General features: G+C 47.4%; 1 protein-coding gene and 1 long non-coding RNA gene across 2 annotated transcripts in view; one reads left to right on the forward strand and one right to left on the reverse strand.

Annotated features, from left to right (window-relative positions):
• The window catches only part of LOC308597395, a 228871-nt gene that overhangs the window by 123598 nt on the left and 85682 nt on the right, over positions 1–19591 (reverse strand). The window lies entirely within an intron of this gene.
• DNAI1 (dynein axonemal intermediate chain 1) overlaps positions 1–19591 on the forward strand; it is a 158045-nt gene that overhangs the window by 56641 nt on the left and 81813 nt on the right. Inside the window, exon 13 of the mRNA XM_081212844.1 lies at positions 8819–9069. Coding sequence (XP_081068970.1) covers positions 8819–9069 — 251 coding nt within the window. The remainder of the gene's footprint in view (positions 1–8818; positions 9070–19591) is intronic.

Genomic DNA, 19591 nt, shown 5'->3' on the forward strand with positions numbered 1-19591 from the left:
GCTCCAAGCCTGCCTCTTGATAGATGATGTATCGGGGCGGGGGGAGTGTTCCTAGCCCATCATATTTCCCTTTATGATAATGCAATTATGCTGCTGTTTTTACACGCTGAAGCAATATTTTCCCCATCTTTCTAAACTTACTCAACTCCTTCTAGGGAGCCTAACCCTGTACCACCAGTTGGAGGGGGGGGGGTAGCCCTGGAGACTTCAGATCAGCCCTGGCAGTCTAGCAACCCTGCACCTGTCCATTTGGCAGAGAAGTGCGTAGTGATTTCTACATGCAGGTGTTTGCGATAGCAGCCTGCAGTTGTGCATTTGAAGGTGTCTGGACAGGCAGACTGGACTGGCACTAGCGTTCAAAGAGGAGCAAAGCAAAGCATTCAGTTAACTCCCACTTGAGAAACCTCACACCAAGGAAACAAGTCCAAAACATCTCAAGGGCACCAGGTTGAGGAAGGCTGACATGTACAAATTAAATGTTTTGCACCGAAGCTCCCCTCACTTGTCTGGTTGCTGCAAATCACAGAGCGCTTCTAAGAATCTGGAGCTAACAAAAGCTTTTGCCACTTGATGGCACTGTTAAATATTTAGTGAGCAGTAAGCTAGGGGGAAAAACAGAATGTTAAAAATCCTCGTAAAAGATAGCATGTGCAGGAGGTTCAAACAAAACGAAGCACTAAAGTGATATACTCAGCTATCTAATTAGAGCTTGTCACGCTAAAGAACTTTCCCCATGGATGTTATCTGCAGCTAAGATTTCAGTAGTCCAGCCACAGAATTTTTTGTAAATCAAGATTTGTCTTTGTGGTATAAAAACTCATAGACTTTGGCTATTGCTGAAAAAACAACATACAAATTGTAGGTGTCCAGAGTGATGCAGAACCCAGCTTCTATATCATCTGGTTGGATTTTTATTTATTATGCCTTATACTTAGATGATCAACATGCACCATTCGTGCCATTTTGAGAAATATGGATATATTACTGTGTTTCTCCTTCTCCTCCTCTTTGGTATGACGTAATATCCCTGCTACTATGCTTTTGGGTTGTTAGTAATTGTCGCTATGCTTCAATAAAACTTTTTTTAAAAAAAATAATTAAATTGAGAGGACGGAAATGCAAGCGCTAATTTTCTTCATTGTCTTTCATTATATCTCTTGAGTATATGATAATGCTAGTTAATGCTCATTTGGTTCTACTTCCAGAATTGTGCTCATCTGTTTTCCTGGAAGGAGGCAGATTTCTGTGACTTAACCATGTCGTGGGGATGTAGACACACTGGCTAAGAATGCCCTCTGCATAGGAAGAACATAGTAAATTGCCTAATATGAGTCCAGACTACTGGTCCATTGTCTACACCAGGCATAGGCAAACTTGGCCCTCCAGATGTTTTTGGGACTACTTCTCCCATCATCCCTGACCACTGGTCCTGTTAGCTAGGAATGATGGGAGTTGTAGTCCCAAAGCATCTGGAGGGCCAAGTTTGCCTATGCCTGGTCTACATGGACAGGGGCCTCTCCCTACCTGGGAATCACAGTTGAAATCAATTGTGATCATGGTGAAATCACTACTTGGCATTGAATGGAGGTGCGTAAAATGCTCCAGGATTATGGAAGAGTTTAAGCTGGCCCATCAGCATAAAATAGGCCCAAGGTTGCCAACTAAACAGCTTAAACATATCCTAAAGAGAGCCTCTTTCCTTTCTCCTGTTGTTGAAGCAGACAGATAGCAATCCCTTTAGTCTAGTGTGTTTGGCTCAGCATGCCATCTGAAGCTGGGCTTATGGTTTAGCTCTCTCCAGGCCTATTTATGAGCAGTAGCCAAGCTTTAAAAGACGCCTGCTTCCTGGGAGAAAAGCAATGACAAACCTAGCCAGCATCTTAAAAAGCAGAGACATCACCTTGCCAACAAAGGTCCATATAGTTAAAGCTATGGTTTTCCCAGTAGTGATGTATGGAAGTGAGAGCTGGACCATAAAGAAGGCTGATCGCCAAAGAATTGATGCTTTTGAATTCTGGTGCTGGAGGAGACTCTTGAGAGTCCCATGGACTGCAAGAAGATCAAACCTCTCCATTCTGAAGGAAATCAGCCCTGAGTGCTCACTGGAAGGACAGATTGTGAAGCTGAGGCTCCAAGACTTTGGCCACCTCATGAGAAGAGAAGACTCCCTGGAAAAGACCCTGATGTTGGGCAAGATGGAGGGCACAAGGAGAAGGGGACGACAGAGGATGAGATGGTGGGACATGTTCTCGAAGCTACCAGCATGAGTTTGACCAAACTGTGGGAGGCAGTGGAAGACAGGAGTGCCTGGCGTGCTCTGGTCCAGGGGGTCACGAAGAGTCGGACGCGACTAAACGACTAAACAACAACAGCCAAGCTTTCGTTTCTGGTTTACAGCTCATGATTTATCTTGGAGAGCTAAGCCATGAGCCCGGGGTTCAGATAACACATCAAGCCAAACCATGGCATAGCTCAGGTTGCATATCAGCAAGATGACTGGGGTGGAGTAAAGGAACCTCAGTTCTTCCCGCCCAGAGCCCAGAGGCTGCCTGCTTGCTTGCGTGTTTGGCTTATCACGATGTGCGAACCAGGCTAGCATAAGGTGTCATGCAAAAAGAGGTGTCAGAGGAAGGACAATCATCCTGGAGTGGAATGACTGATTGTACCTCCACTTTTTTTAAAAAAACCAAACAAAACCCAGCAAACTTGTGACTGACTGCAGATCCACTTAAATCTACTTTAAATGTATGAAGCAGATTCAGTGCACGTTTAAAGCAAACAGTTTCTGCACAGAGGATCCTGTAAACTAGTTTGTTTAGGGTTGCCATATTTCAAACAGTGAAAATCCAGACCCCAAGTTTGCCAACATGGGTTGCCATGCGTCCAGATTTTCCTGGACATTTTTGAGCAGGGGGCAATTTCTGTCTGGACATTGCTACCGACCACAGTATTCCGGATATGTCTGGGAAATTCTGGATGCATGGCAATCCTAAGTTAATGGTGCCACAGAAGCTGTTTTAGGGGGGCGTGACGGGTATGGTTGCACTGGTCACTGCGCAACAGGGGGTGCCAAAATGCTCTATAACGGAGCATGAGAGGCACGGAGGGGGCACATTTTAGCATTGCACAAGGCGCAGCTGAAATTTGAGAGCCCTAGATTTGCCACTGGTCCTGGGAACTGTAGCTCTGTGGTAAGAAACTACAGTTCTTGTGATTCTTTGGGGACATCATGTGTTTTCGATGTTAGTTGAATATGCGTTGCACTCATTCTCTCTCTCTCTCTCTCTCTCTCTCTCTCTCTCTCTCTCTCTCTCTTTGTGTGTGTCCGTGTCCACATCTATTTAAAACTTGTCAACTTTCATATGACTGGTTTGAATCAGTAGCTTTCCACATTCAGCCCTTTGGAAAATTTCTTCTGTATTAGGGCTGCTTACTTTTAAGGGAAGGGCTGATTCTGTGATGCTTTTGATGTAATGATCTGTGGACTTTTATATGTATATTGTATATTTAATGATAATGATAATAGGCTGCAGGAAAAGGCACTGGAAGCTTCTCACCTGGGCTAATGTGCTAATGAAACGTGGCAACAAATTATTCATTTGAGTTTTCCCAAACCTCTTGCATTTCATAACTTCATATGGTGGAATTTAATGAGTGCCTTTAAAAAACCCAAAAATATCACGAGCAAACTAAGGAGGAAACAAGTCAGAATGCAGCAAGTTAGCACCACACTCCAGCTTAGGGGTATCTCAATAAAAGTGTTACGGTGCCAAAAATTAAAAATAAAACCAAAACTTGTCAACATAACTTCCCTAACTCAGACTAGTGAGCAAGTTGGGGAAGTCTGGCGGGAGATTTTCCCCCAAGAAGACTGGTTTTGCATCCTAAGATGTATTCCTAAAGCAGCTGGATTCACCCTGACTTCCTAAACTTCCTAAATTTTTTTTGCATCATGATCCACATGATTAAGAATTGCAAATGCCAAAGACACACACTAATGCAATCCCATGAAACAAACTGTTCCAAACAGAAGCCTATTTATCTGAAAACCCTGAAAATGGGAGTCTGTGGTGCTTCTCAGCAGTCTATGCTTTTGTCCATCTGTTCTAGCAGCATCAAAAAGGGGCAGATGGTCTCAATCTCCTTGATGGCAATTTTATAATAGCCAGAGGCTGCTTTCGTGCATCAGTCCCCATCACAGTACTTTCTCAAGGCTGAATGTACTAGTTCCTTTAATATTTCTTGGTATGCCTTTCATTCGCAAGTGTCCTTCTCCTGACAGAGGCATATACTAGGGTCTGATTCACCAGTAGTCATGGAAATGACTGCTTTCATGATGAGTAAGGGGTAACTTATGCGAATGAGAAATGTAGTAGCAGCCGTCCAGAAGATTAGATCTCGCTTGGAAAAGTATTTTCCAAAATGCAGTTGTGACCTCACAGTTGCTCCTGCTTCCCTTGTAGTCCAAGTGTTCATGTTTTCGGTGGTCCTAATTAATTTATTCACTCCTGGTTCTCTCTGACTTCTCTTTGAAAGTTCTATAATTTGAATGGAGTTCGGTGTATGGAAGCCCACTATAAGGTTAAACAAAAAGGTAAAGGGACCCCTGGATAGTTAAGTCCAGTCAAAGGCGACTATGGGGTTGCGGCAGTCATCTTGCTTTCAGGCCTAGGGAGCCGGTGTTTGTCCACAGACAGTTTTCTGGGTCATGTGGCCAGCAGGACTAAACCGCTACTTGTGCATAGAGAACCATGACGAGTGCCAAGAGCGCATGGAAACACCGTTTACCTTCCCGCCACAGCGGTACCCATTTATCTACTTGCACTGGCATGCTTTCGAACTGCTAGGTTGGCAGGAGCTGGGAAAGAGCAACGGGAGCTCACCTCGTTGTGGGCATTCGAACCGCTGACCTTCCAATCAGCAAGCCCAAGAGGTTCAGTGGTTTAGACCACAGCGCCACCCGCGCCCACTATAACACACACTGGACAGGGTCATGTTACTGGGAGAAGACCAAAAGTTGCTGCCTAAGGCAGCACTTTTGTCGATGCAGCAGAAAACATACACAAATCTGGAGCAGAGTTCCCTAAGATGGTGGGATGGCATCTTGTACACCTCCTTCCGGCAACTCCTGCAGCCAAGCTGGTACCAAGTGTATTGCTCTGCATTCCTTTGTATGTGAGCAAGCTTGCCAGCCCAGTCCCTTTGTCTAGGTCATGGTTTTGGCTGACGGGTTAAGCACCATTATTAGTATAACCAAGATGTGCTATGGATTAAATGGGTGTTTTCCCCCAGCTGCTAGGGAGGAGAACAATAACTAAGAGTGTTGTATGTGAACTGAGCTGGAAGCTGTTACGGTCCAATTCATGGGCGATCGAAGTCCTGGCTGGGGACGTTGGGACCAGGGGCAAGATGGCGGGGTGGGAGCAGGAACAGGAAGCCAGAAGCCAGGAGTCAGAAAGCCAAGAGTCCAAGAGTCAAAGAGCCAGAAGTCAAGAAGCCGAGGGTCCGAGGGTCAGGAAGTAAGGAGTCACGAAGTCATGGGTCGGAGGATCAAGAAGCCAAGGGTCTGAGGATCAGGAAGCACAGAGTCACGAAGGTAGGGGTCTGAGGAGCAAGGAGTCAAGGAACCAAATGCAGCAAGGCAAGGAGCGTGTTGCTGTGGGCAAGAGCTGAAGGGGAAATGCTGACCTTATATCCCTTCCCGGCTCTTGCCACCAGGTGCTGTGAGTTACCAATCAGCCTCACCTGTAAGGCCGTGCCTTGCCTCTTCAGAACAAACTTAGGAAGACTCCAGTCCTGCAAAGTCCTATTGGTCACCGGGCCTGGCTCCTGCACGCACTCCTGACAGAAGCTGGCTGGAAGCTGGAGATGCAGAGACCAGCTTGCTCAGTGCTGGATCCAACGCTGTGACTTATGGGGAAGCAGGATCTGTTGGGGTACAAATGCTGTGAGCCCCTCCCACCTTATTCTCAGGTTGTGCATATGTGTAAATAAAACCACATCTCCTAAAGCCATCTCAGTGTCTGCTGACCTTTATTCCTAGGAAACCAAATCTGGGCAAGTGCAGGAGTCCCTCACTTCTTTCGCCTCTCAGAGATTGGGGAGGTGTGTAAGAATAAACATTTACAATGAATGAACTCAAGACAGAAGCTTGATAGCATATGGGATGTGCCAGAGGGCTAAGAAATTTCTATCAAGGGATAAATGTGCTTCCTGCACAGTGAGTGCTAGAAGATGTTCTGCGCTGGTGACAGCAGCAGTAGCAGCAGCAAGTAAATTTGCCGTTATGGATTGAGTCGCTTCCAGGATCTCCATTTGAGCTGTGGAGTTTAGCAACCCTCTGCCGTTGCTCCTGGTATCCCCATCTTGACCAACATCTTTTGCTTTTTTTTTTGTTGAGCGCAGGAATTGTTCACTTAAATGCACAAACTGGAAACGATAAGGGAGAAACCCCTGGAGGAGAAAGAGGAATAGATGCTGTGTGGGGTCTGGGTGGGTGGGAAGAGGGATGAGGAGAAATAAAATTTGCTTCAAGACTTGTAACAGGCCTGTGTGTGTGTGTGTGTGTGTGTGTGTGTGTGAGAGAGAGAGAGAGAGAGAGAGAGAGAGAGAGAGAGAGTATTGCTTCTTTCCCAGGAAGGTTCACCAAGGGCATGGGGGCAGATTTAGCAAGAATATGGCAGAGTGCAGTATGATAGCCAAGATGTTTGACAGCTAGTGGCTCAGCTTCTGTGCATCTGATTTTTAATGACCCTGGGACTACAGAATGGAAGGAAGGCAGCCTCTGGTCTCTCCCACAAGCCAGGGTGCCACGGACCAAGAGGGAGGCTGTTTTGGCCCCATCTCTCGGCCAAAGGAGGAGCAGCTGCAAGGAGCTCACTTTTCTGCTCCCTTGCCAGAAGGAGCACTTGGCTCCAATGACCAGATGCTCTGGGACTGAAGCAGCAAGGAGGAAGAAGACCCTATCCAGACCACGGGAAAGGCAATAGTAGAGCACCAGCTTCACATGTACAAGGTCACAGGTTGAATCCTCAGCATCTCCAGGTAGGGCTGGGAAAATTCACTTGTGGGAAATGCTGGAGAGCTGTTTCTGGTCAGTGCAGAGGCAATATTGAGCTGGATGGACCCAGTATTTGGACTCAGCACCACGTAGCTTCCTATTCATCAGCCTGGGGCCTGTTGGCTTGTGGGTATATGCATACTTAAAGGCAGGGAGATTTAAAGATGTTTATCTTAAAAGCATCACGTGATCTACAACTCTCTTGAAATTTCTGGAAGTTTTAAACATCTGTGAAAAAAGTTGTTCTTATTAGATTTATAACAGTGGTCTTCTTTTTTGCTGCTTTTTAAAAGCTGTATCTCAAATTTTTGTTTTTGTGGTTTAACTTTTTACGTAGTTTTCAAATGCGCTTTTTAATGTACTCTTACTTCTTGCTGCCCAGAAACTTTAGGTCTTGGGTAGCCTTTAAATAAATGTCCCCCAATCCCTTCAGATCATACGACACTGTTGAGATTAAGTACCTTCAAAAATTGGTACCTGAATTTCTGCGCTTTCTTTGTCCCTTCTCTTCTTTCCCCCCGTTACACATCGTTTCTTTCAGATTGTGAACTTATAGGTAACAAGTCTCTTCTCTTTTAATTTCTATACAGCGTGTAGAAAATTCCAGGTGCATCATGTTGTTGTTGTTGTTGTTGTTGTTGTTGTTGTTGTTGTTGTTGTTGTTGTTGTTGTTTTACAGATCTAATCTGGTGTAAGAGCCTTCATCTTTCATCAAGACTCCAAATCTGAGCCTTGAGCTACCTTACGTTTAGGATTCCTCTTGTCCAATCCACCCACATCACTTTAAAGCAAATATAACCCTAAGGTGTTGTCAGTGTTTGTAAAAGGAAAAGGTTCTGACCTCCTTTGCCTGGTCCTCAGACCCTAGTTAGAATCATAGAATCCTAGAGTTGGAAGAGACCCCAAGGGCCATCGAGTCCAACCCCCTGCCAAGCAGGAAACACCATCAGAGCACTCCTGACATATGGTTGTCAAGCCTCTGCTTAAAGACCTCCAACGAAGGAGACTCCACCACACTCCCTGGCAGCAAGTTCCACTGTCGAACAGCTCTTACTGTCAGGAAGTTCTTCCTAATGTTTAGGTGGAATCTTCTTTCTTGTAGTTTGGATCCATTGCTCCGTGTCCGCTTCTCTGGAGCAGCAGAAAACAACCTTTCTCCCTCCTCTATGTGACATCCTTTTATATATTTGAACATGGCTATCATATCACCCCTTAACCTCCTCTTCTCCAGGCTAAACATGCCCAGCTCCCTTAGCCGTTCCTCATAAGGCATCGTTTCCAGGCCTTTGACCATTTTGGTTGCCCTCTTCTGGACAGGCACAGAGTCCTTAAGAAAGAGTACTTTGCAGAATGCTGCTTTTATTCTTAAAAGTCGTCTTCCAACCACGACCGACAGCTTTATACATATCAAACGCAACCAGCTTTCTACCATCCAGCCAACCCACACCCAACACTAACATTGACCACTCTGTATATGCAGGTACAATTTGGTGAAAGGTTGCATGAGTCATTGTAGGCTGCTGACTCATGCCGACTTAGTTCTTTGAGCATTAAAGAAACAGCGGCCAATTTTTAGCCGTGACAAGGGTCTTGGTTGTCCCCCTGCTCCCCATCAGGGCTGATCCACACCAGCAACTTGCAGATTTCCCTGCCAGGAGCTGAGGGTGATGATGGCCGCTGGCTGAGATGGGCCTTTGAAGATCCACCTCCTTGATGCTCCAGGCCAATTGACCCTTTCTCTCTCTCTCTCTTGCCCAGACGACTTTGTGAAGCAGAGCCGAGGGATGCTCCTGCTGTACACCTTGAAGAACCCCTCTTTCCCGGAGTACATCTTCAACAGCGAGAGCGGCATCATGTGCCTCGACATCCACGTCGACCACCCCTACCTGATTGTGGTGGGTTTCTACGATGGCAATGTGGCCATCTACAACCTCAAGAAGCCCGCCAGCTCCCAGCCTGGCTACAAGAGCACCGCCAAGTCTGGCAAGCACACCGACCCCGTGTGGCAGGTGAGTGGAGTGGCCCCCTTGCTCTTTCTGAAAACTGGCTTGATCCCCGGATAAATCGCAGTGTCTCACCAAGGCATTCCCAGCCAGTGTGGTGTAGTGGTTAAGAGCGGTAGGCTTGTAATCTGGGGAACCAGGTTCGCATCTCCGCTCCTCCACATGCAGCTGCTGGGTGACCTTGGGCCAGTCATACTTCTTTGAAGTCTCTCAGCTTCACTCACCTCACAGAGTGTTTGTTGTGGGGGAGGAAGGGAAAGGAGAATGTTAGCCACTATGAGACTCATTAAAGGTAAGGGGACCCCTGACCATTAGGTCCAGTCGTGACCGAGCGTGCAGCGCTCATCTCGCTTTATTGGCAAAGGGAGCCGGCGTTCACCTTCCGGGTCATGTGGCCAGCATGACTGAGCCGCTTCTGGCGAACCAGAGCAGTGCACGGAAACACCGTTTACCTTCCTGCTGGAGCGGTACCTATTTATCTACTTGCACTTTGACGTGCTTTCGAACTGCTAGGTGGGCAGGAGCAGGGACCGAGCAACGGGAGCTCACCCCGTCGCGGGGATTCGAACCTCCGACCTTCTGATCGGCGACTCCTAGGCTCTGTGGTTTAACCCACAGCACCACCCGTGTCCCTTCTTTGAGACTCCTTAGGGTAGTGATAAAGCGGGATATCAAATCCAAACTCTTCTTCTTCTTCTCTTCTTTAAAAGACGTCGGCACGTCATTAACATACATAAATCTTCCCAGCTATTGAATATTGTTCAGCATATATCTCTGTCCCTTTCCTTTCTTCCTTGCCCGCACCCTCTTTTCTGAAAACGAGCCTTCCTGATACGGTGCAGCGATAAGTGTACCCTTTGAGAAGGGGGCAAGGAGTGCCATCAATACGGGGCAGGGGTTGTGAGTGGGAGCTGTTTCCCGCAGGGGCAGGGAGGCGTGTGTGGCTCCCTGCCCCTGATTGCTTCTGCTGCGGTGGCCAAGTCTTGCAGCCGGCCAATAGGGCCGGCTGATGGGCGGGGCTAGCCACATTTAAACAGCCGCGGCAGCACTCAGCTCCCAGCCTGTTCCTGCTTTCTTCGGATCTCCCTCCCGCCCTCCCTCCCTCCCTCTTAGGTCAGCTTCTTTTGCGTATTGACCTTGCTATGGACTTCGGTTGGTTGCCTTGGTTGCCCAAGGGGCCTGGTAGGACTTTTTTATCCATTTGGCAAATTGGCACCAGCCTCTTGGTTTTTTCGCCTGCCTCGTAGCAACTCGTCACAACTTTCTGGTACTGGCGGTTAGGCATTGGAATATGTGTGCTGTGTTGGAGGATTGGGTATGGGCCATCATCTACACCTTCTCTTTTGGGTATTCCATTAAAGGAATCCGGTGGTCGTGGATCCTGTCCGATGCCCTGCTGGTGGCTAGGGCCATGGCACGACCCCCGGTGACATCATGGGGGAGCTTCCAGTTGTATTTGCATCCACAAGCTCCTCCCATTGGTTGTTGACCCTGATATGGCTCCTGTGGAATCTGGTATTGCTGTTTCATCCACTGCCTAAGCCAATAGTACTCCCATGCTGTAACCAATAAAAGTTGTGGCCTAATTTTGCCCATTAACCTAAAATAATGTGTCTTTGTGTCTTTTTATACTCCTATGTGGGTGGCGGGTCCTCGACTCACAACCTGCTTCCAGCTGGGTAGCCATTTCAACTCTGATGCCTGGCATTTTAATGATCGCATTGAAACCTGTGGCCAGACAAAGGGCCTCTGTGGCTTTTCTTTGTTTCTGAAAAAGCCAAACATGCCGGGCTTTGGCTCTGTTCACTTCAGGGGTAGAAGGGGATGTGATGGAGAAGCTAGAAGGAGAGGCCACACATTGTTGAAAAGTTCTGCAGGGGTAGAAAGCATCTCTGCTTCCCCTCTTTGCTTTTACAGAGCATCACAGGTCTGAAGCAGCTGCCTTAAAATAGCTACATTTAGCAATAATTTACAGGGGAAATTCTAACCACCATGTAAGAAGTTGTTGTTGTTGTTTAGTCGTTTAGTCAAGTCCGACTCTTCGTATCCCCCTGGACCAGAGCACGCCAGGCACTCCTGGCTCTGGAAGGGAAGAACTGGGGTTCCTTTACTCCACCCCAGTCATCTTGCTGATATGCAACCTGAGCTATGCCATGGTTTGGCTTGATGTGTTATCTGAACCCCGGGCTCATGGCTTAGCTCTCCAAGATAAACCATGAGCTGTAAACCAGAAGCGAAAGCTTGGCTGTTGTTTAGTCATGTCTGACTCTTCGTGACCCCCTGGACCAGAGCACGCCAGGCCCTCCTGTCTTCCACTGCCTCCCACAGTTTGGTCAAACTCATGCTGGTAGCTTCGAGAACACTGTCCCACCGTCTCGTCCTCTGTCGTCCCCTTCTCCTTGTGCCCTCCATCTTGCCCAACATCAGGGTCTTTTCCAGGGAGTCTTCTCTTCTCATGAGGTGGCCAAAGTATTGGAGCCTCAGCTTCACAATCTGTCCTTCCAGTGAGCACTCAGGGCTGATTTCCTTCAGAATGGAGAGGTTTGATCTTTTTGCAGTCCATGGGACTCTCCAGAGTCTCCTCCAGCACCAGAATTCAAAAGCATCTATTCTTTGGCGACCAGCCTTCTTTATGGTTCAGCTCTCACTTCCATACATCACTACTGGGAAAACCATAGCTTGAACTATACGGACCTTTGTTGGCAAGGTGATGTCTCTGCTTTTCAGGATGCTGTCTAGGTTTGTCATTGCTTTTCTCCCAAGAAGCAGGCGTCTTTTAATTTCGTGACTGCTGTCACCATCTGCAGTGATCATGGAGCCCAAGAAAGTAAAATCTCTCACTGCCTCCATTTCTTCCCCTTCTATTTGCCAGGAAATGTAAGAAGTAAACCGTATTAAATGCTTTGGGTCTTATTCCCAGGTAAATGGGGTGAGGATTAGCCTAAAAAAATTCCCAGGGAGCACCAGGGGTGCAGGGTGAGCAGGGCAGGATCACAACTGTGGTGCTGGTCTGGTTTTTCTTTTCGTTGTTGTTTTGACCATCATGCTGATATCAACTACAGGAAAATACACACACACATACACAAAATAAATATTGAAGAACAGTCTCTGTATGTATTTACATTAAAATATAGTATATAGAAATTCTACTGCTACTGATAATTTGCAACATACAAAAGGTTTAAAAAGAATAAAACTAAATATATATTAAGATACAAATACAATAAGTCATGCTATTGAACTGCCAGAATTATGACTGGCTTTAAAGTCCAACAGTGTTACGATGTTCAATAGGCTTGCAGAATATGACAACAGGAAATCAGTTCTGAGATACGGGGGTCTTGCATGTGTTGAATTATTCAGATCACTTTAAAATGTGTGCTGTTTTCATGTGGTGGTCTTGTTGAGCCTGATCCACACAAATGCTGTTGCGTGTTGGTGGGGAGGTAAAAAATCAACTTAAGGTTGACATTGCAGTTGATTTTTTCGTACACTTTGAAGTGCCCTACTCTGAATAAGCCAGCTGTGGAGTGTGCACTGGCAGGGGCTGATGGGAGTTGTAGTTCAGAGCACCTGGGAATCACCAGGTGAGGAAGGCTGGGCTGCGTCAGAGACCTTCCCCTGCCGCATTTGGGACATGCAAAGCACTGAACCAGACCTGCAAACCCTCCCAAACACTGGAGTTGCTTGAATATTCCCCAGCAGCCTCTGAAACTCAGGGACAAAGCCATTGTGCAGCCGACGCTGCTTCTCCTGGGTCTTTTGTTTGCGTGTGATTAATGCTCTCGCTTATTTCTAAACTGCTCTCCAGGCACGGAGACCGTCGGGTCTGCGGACGGCTTCTTGCCTGGCGCTGAACGTGTCCCCGGATTACTTGTCTAGAAGGAAAGCTGCTCTGTGACGGTGCTGCCTTCGCAAGCCCTGGGCTGGGCTCTGCGGGGTGGCTCAGGGTAATCTGAGGAAAGGCAGCACCAGAGCTTGGCTTTCGAATCTGTTTTGCGTGGCGAGATCCCGCCTCCCACCAGTAGAAATAAAGACACAGGACACAGTAATTTAGGTTAATGGGCTAAAATTAGGCCACAACTTTATTGGTTACAGGTGATGAGTGGTATTGGCTTAGGCATTGGTCCTATCGACTACAGTTGTGCCCCGCAAGACGAATGCCTCGCAAGATGGAAAACTCGCTAGACGAAAGAGTTTTCCGTTTTGGAGGTGCTTCGCAAAACGAATCTCCTATGGGCTTGCTTCACAAGACGAAAATGTCTTGCGAGTTCCTGCGGGGTTTTTTTCCTTCCCCCCCTTTTCTAAGCCGCTAAGCCGCTTATCAGCTGATCCGATCAGCAGATAAGCCGCTAAAAGCCTCCAAAAGCCGCTAATAGCGCTAATCCGCTAATCCGTCAATGGGCTTGCTTCGTAAGACAAAAAAACCGCTAGACGAAGAGAATCACAGAACGGATTCTTTTCGTCTTGCGAGGCACCACGGCTTCAGCCTGGTTGCTTGAAGACCGGGAAGGATTAACACCAGCAGGGGGAGCCCTGCTGATGCACATCCACTAGGGACTCCCCTGGGGTCACCGCTCGGGGGGGCGCTTTAGGCCCTGACCTCCACAGGTTTCGGACAGGGCAATGCCCCCCGGAATCCTTTACCGGACTACCCTTCAATATTTGGGGGAGGTGATGGCGCTCCCCGCCCCATACATCTACATTACAATACCCATACCAATGCCTAACCACCAAAGCCAAGAAAGTTGTGACGATTCGCTACGAGGTAGGCAAAAAACCAAATGGCTGGTGCCAATTTGCCAAGTGGAAAACATTCCTACCAGGCCCCTTAACGGCGACCAACCGAGGTCCACAGCAAGGTCAGAAGGGAAACCTTGAAAGGCGGGCGGGTGGGAAACAAACTCAGCTGAGCGGCCGAAGAGGGAGATTCACGGCTTAGCCTTCAAACATTAGAAACGAACAAGAGAAGGCGGCCTTGAGCGTGTCACCAAGGGTATCCACACCACCACTTGAGTATTCCCCACAAGTCCAGATGTTGCTGCTTTCATTGCTTCACTCCCCAATAGTCTACACCCCCAGGAGAAACAATCCTCAAGTACAGTCATACCTCATGTTACGTCCGCTTCATGTTACATTCTTTCAGGTTATGTCCTGTGGCAACCCGGAACTACCGGAAAGGGTTACTTCCGGGTTTTTGCCACTCGTGCATGCGTAGAAGCGCAAAATGATGTCAGGCGCTGTGACGTTACCATATGAGAGTGCTGGAGGTGAAATAGTTAAACAGGTTACCCTTTCAGAACCCAGGGGGTGGAGTCAGGGGGGCTATAAAACCAGCTCTGGGAGAGTTTGTTGGGAGTTGGGTGGTTGGTTGGAGTGGGAGTGAATTGGGATAGGGTCTGTGGGTAGGTTGAGTTAGTGTAGCGAAATAAGCTGAGTCAGGAACAGTTAGGGGCTAGGAAGACAAGTCAATATCTGAGAGGTGGTTTAGTGAGTGAGAGCAGGTAGCGGAAGTTATAGGTCTGGATAGACACCCCATGATTGTAATTGACCGATACCCTTTATGAAACCACACGCTTGTTAAACTGCAATAAATAAAGAGAAGTTTATGTTCCGATTTAACCCTGACTGGACTCAGTATTGTACCAGGTAGGGCCTGGGTGGTGGCAGCGAGAAATAAAGTGGTGGCACAGGGAACAATAGACGGTGATACATCCGGGGACCCTGTGTGATCGCCACAGCTTCATGTTACATTCTTCCAGCTTACGTCCCGCGGCAAACCGGAAGTACCGGAAAGGGTTACTTCCGGGTTTTGCCACTCGCGCATGCGCAGACACACAAAATGACGGCACGCGCTGTTGGGAAACTGCCAGGGAGATATTGTCCATCATGGCCCCAAGCCGGCTGCCGGACGTCCATCGATCTCCCGTAGACAGGCAGATCCAGCAGTTAGCGACACGAAGCCTCAGAAATAGATAGCCACATTCCAGGCTTGTGCACAATGTTTATCAGCAGAAACACAGGCAGAAAGCTGCACCGCAGAAGAGCATATTTAGCATATTTACAGACTTTATTTAGCGTAGAACAGAACAAAGAAAAACATGACCGTTCTCAGTCAGCGTCTCTGACCGACTGAAATCGAAAGGAATAGCAAACATAAACATCCTGTGAACAGGACATGCGCAGACTCTGTTACTTACAAAGCCTGCTCACTTTTAAGGTGGAACGGAAATATCCTAACACGCACATGTGCAGAAGCAGTGAATCGCAACCTGCGTGTTCGCAGATGCGCCGCAGCAGGTTGTGCTCTTTTCGTGTTGTGAACGGGCCTCCGGAACGGATCCCGCTCGCAACCAGAGGTACCACTGTAAACACAACAGCTGACATTCCTCCCTTCCCCCCTTACCTCTTCCCTTTCTCTTCTTCACCCTCTCATCTTTCCTGTTGTTGAAATAGATGTTGGAATCCTCTTAGGCCACGGACCTTTCTGTTGCTGCTGCTGTTGCTGCTTATGTTATTCTGCAACACACTGTGCATATTGATGGCACCATTGTGAATGAATAAATCCATTGTTGTTACTGCTTCGGTAATAGATAATAGACGCCACAACATCTCTCGCATGTAACACTGCGATGGGGGAATCTGGAAGTAAATGCATATAAACGCATACCTCTCTCTCTCTCTCTCTCTCTCTCTCTCTCTCTCTCTCTCTCAAATGTCTGTGACACCTTTTGCGGGAAAGTAGCTGCACAATTAGGAATGCCGGTACAGTAAATGCAATTCTAAACAATGAATTAAAACCGCAAGATAGCAACTGAAAAGATAACAGGTAAAAGACCATTAAAATATGCCCTTTAAAACCCAATGGGACCGCCTCTCCTGGTATGTCCCATGGAGGACCTTACGGTCTTTAAATAAAAACATCTTGGAGATCCCGGGCCACAGGGAGGTTAGGCTGGCCTCAACCAGAGCCAGGGCTTTTTCGGCCGTGGCCCCGATCTGGTGGAATGCTCTGTCCCAAGAGACTAGGGCCCTGCGGGACTTGACATCTTTCCGCAGGGCCTGCAAGACAGAGCTGTTCCACCTGCCTTTGGCCAAGGCACAGTCTGACCCCCTCCTTTGGTAATCTTCATAGAACTCTAGCCCAATGGTTGCCATTAATTTGACTCTGAATCAATTTTAGAATGAACTGATTTTAGAATGTATTTCAATTAATTGATTGCGATTTTATGTAAACTGTTTTACTTTTATTGTTGTTAGCCGCTCTGAGCCCGGCTTCGGCTGGGGAGGGAGGGATATAAATAAAATTTTATTATTATTATTATTATTGGGAAGACTAGATTCAAGGGTGAGCAACAGCACCCAACATCCTTGTGTATCTCCCAGGACTGCAGGGCATTCTCAGGATCTGAGTGCACTCTGCCGCCTTGCGACCCACAGCAACTCATGTTCAGAGGCATACCACCCCCATATCTGGGAGTTATCTGTAGCCTTCTCCATGGATTTGTCTAATCCTTTTTAAAGTCCATCTAACTTGGTGGCCATCACTGCCTCCTGTGGAAGCGAGTTCCATTGTTCAGCTACATGCTGAGTGATTTAGCACCGGAAACCATGGACCTAAATCTGCTGAAATCTGGATCGGCCCCTTGAGCCTTGTCCAGGGTCCTGACTTTGCCTTGGTTCTAGTTATTCTAAAGCCTACTGGTTCATCATCTTTCTTGCGCCTTCCGCCTCCTCTTGGTGGTGGAATTCACAATTTGGAAAAGCACTGTCAGATGCTGGTAGTGGTTGCTCGTGAGTAACCAGGCAGGACTCTGACCTGTCTTTTACAGGTTTTCTTGTGCAAACTATTTACAGTGCAGATCTACCAAGTTCATGTCCGTCTCAGTCACCTGCAGAATCCGGGAGTGGCCCCTTCCGGCTTCTCCCCCAACATAAGTACTTTGGCACACCCAAACCTCCGCCTCCCCTCCTTGTGTTTCACCCCTCTGCGCAATCTGGGTGACGGAAGTGGTGTGCGTCCCTCCTGGCTCTCCGCAGCATCCTTGAGCCCTTTCCTCGCTTGGCTGGCCCCTTCCCTCTCTTCTCCACTGGAGGTGCAACTTTTCCCACCTCTGGAAGAGGAGCTGCTCCTCGGGAGCTTTGGAGGCTCTCTGTATCCCAGCGGCCCTCCCGCCTCCCTCCCTTGTTCCGATGGCAGTCCTCTGACAAGCGCAGTCACCATGAAATGACTCTGCAACCATTGACACACTTTGCAAAAAGAGTCTTAGGGTGTCAGATGTGAGCGAGCACCATGCCTACCAAGAAGAAAAAGAAGAAATATTAATTAATGGCACCCCGTGCAAATGGTTGACTGGAGAGCAAGTTAAGCTGATGGAAGGCCTTTTTTTGCACATACACACACCAGTACCATTTTACATCCAGCTGTGTGACTCACTTTGCTGCTTGGCCTTCCTGCAGACAGGTGGGTTAATCTGCCAAAGGGGAGGAATCGAAGTGTCCTGCTGTCAGCTCTGCCAGCCAGTCACCTTTGATATGTTCTTTGATATATCTACCATGGTTCAAAAGCAGGACTTTAATTCACACGCTCGCCGTTTTCTTCACAGGGGAGGGGCTCTCAGAACACCTTCCCCTTGACTTTTGAAAGTTTTAGGGTTTTCTATGCCAATGGTTCCCAAACCTTTTCAGCCTCCTTCCCCTTGGGTCTATAAACTCATCCCCGACGCTCCCTACCCTATGAAAAATTATTATTCAAAATAGCACTTTGCACAACCCACTACGGAAGATAATCATCAAATTTGAAACAGTAACAACTGATTACACACTGATTCAAAATCCACTTTAAACTATTTAGCTTAATTAATTCAAAAAAAATGATGAACGTGATCTAGTGATACCGACTTTGCAAAGTAATAAAAATAAATAAATAAATAAATAAATTTATATCTCGCCCTCCCCAGCCCAAGCTGGGTTCAGAGCGGCTAACAACAATAAAAGTAACACAGTTTACATAAAATCACAATCAATGAATTGAAATACATTCTAAAATCAGTTCATTCTAAAATCAATTCTGAATCAAATTAATGGCAACCATTGGGCTAGAGTTCTGTGAGGATTACTGAAATAGTCATTTACACCTCCAGCTTCCCCCTGCCTCCCACTTGCCCTGTGGCAGCCTCCGAAGGTGAGCTCCCTGCCCCCCAGGGGCAGGACCACCAACTTGATCAACCACAGTACCATACTAACCATCTTTTATGGAATCACACACCACCCCTTCTCCAGATTCTCAAGACTTCCCTGGAACATGGGAAGTTGCCTTCAACTAGAACAGACGATGCCAAGTCCATCTAGCCCAGGACATTCATTGCATGGGCAGTGCCTTCAGCTTCTCATGCCTTTCCATACCTCTTGCTACCCCAAGGGTGAACCCTGGGTCCCCAGGCATGAAATGGAGGTCCCTTGATCCTTCCCTGCACCTCCCTCTCCTCTTTGCTCAGTTCATTGGATCTCCCCAAGTTCTAACACTAACATAGACATCCAATGAAGTTGAACATTGGAAGATTCAGGATAGAATTTATTACGGTCAAAGACCAGCTCACATAACATAACACAATAAAAACAGTGTTCATAAAGATAAAATATACAATCGGAACAGATTGCAGCAATAGCTCATGAGTTAAAATTGAGATATATATATATACACCCGTACAACTGAGATTTGGGCTACCGTAAAAAATTGACCCTGGGGCGCCCCAAAGGACAACTTCAGCATTTCCCTAGTAAGCTATTTTATTCTAGAGGATGATCTGTGCCTACAAATCTGGGCGCAGAATCTGGCTACCAGCCAGGTCGTCTTGTGATCTTTGCCTAAGAGGAGAGAATTAAGTTTAGACTTGTCTGAAAGTTCGGTGAGCCTCTTCAGCAAAGGATCAATGGTGTCTCTATGAATCTCAACATAAAAAGGACATCTAAAAAATATACCATATTTTTCGCCCTATAGGACACACTTTCCCCCCTCCAAAAATGAAGGGGGAATCTGTGTGCGTCCTATGGGGCGAATGCAGGCTTTCGCTGAAGAGAGCGACCCCTCTCGCTCTCCAGGCTTCAGGAAGCTATCAGCAAGCCTGGGGAGCTCGCGGGAGTTCCCGCTGGGCTCCCTAGGCTGCGGATAACAGCCTGCTGCACGGAGCGCGGGGATTTGAACTGCTGACCTTCTGATTGGCAAACCCTAGGCTCTGTGGTTTAACCCACAGCACCACCCGCGCCCCTAAAAATCCATGGAGGAGGAGACGGCTATTGATGGCTACTAGCCGGGATGCCTTCACAGATAGAGGCAGCAATGCCTCCAAATGCCAGTACAGTGGTGCCTCGCAAGACGAAAAGAATCCGTTCTGTGATTCTCTTCGTCTAGCGGTTTTTTTCGTCTTGCGAAGCAAGCCCATTGAAGGATTAGCGGATTAGCGCTATTAGTGGCTTTTAGAGGCTTTTAGCGGCTTATCTGCTGATCGGATCAGCTGATAAGCGGCTT

This window comes from Podarcis bocagei, assembly GCF_964188305.1.
Source record: "Podarcis bocagei genome assembly, chromosome: 11".
NCBI classification, from domain to species: domain Eukaryota; kingdom Metazoa; phylum Chordata; class Lepidosauria; order Squamata; family Lacertidae; genus Podarcis; species Podarcis bocagei.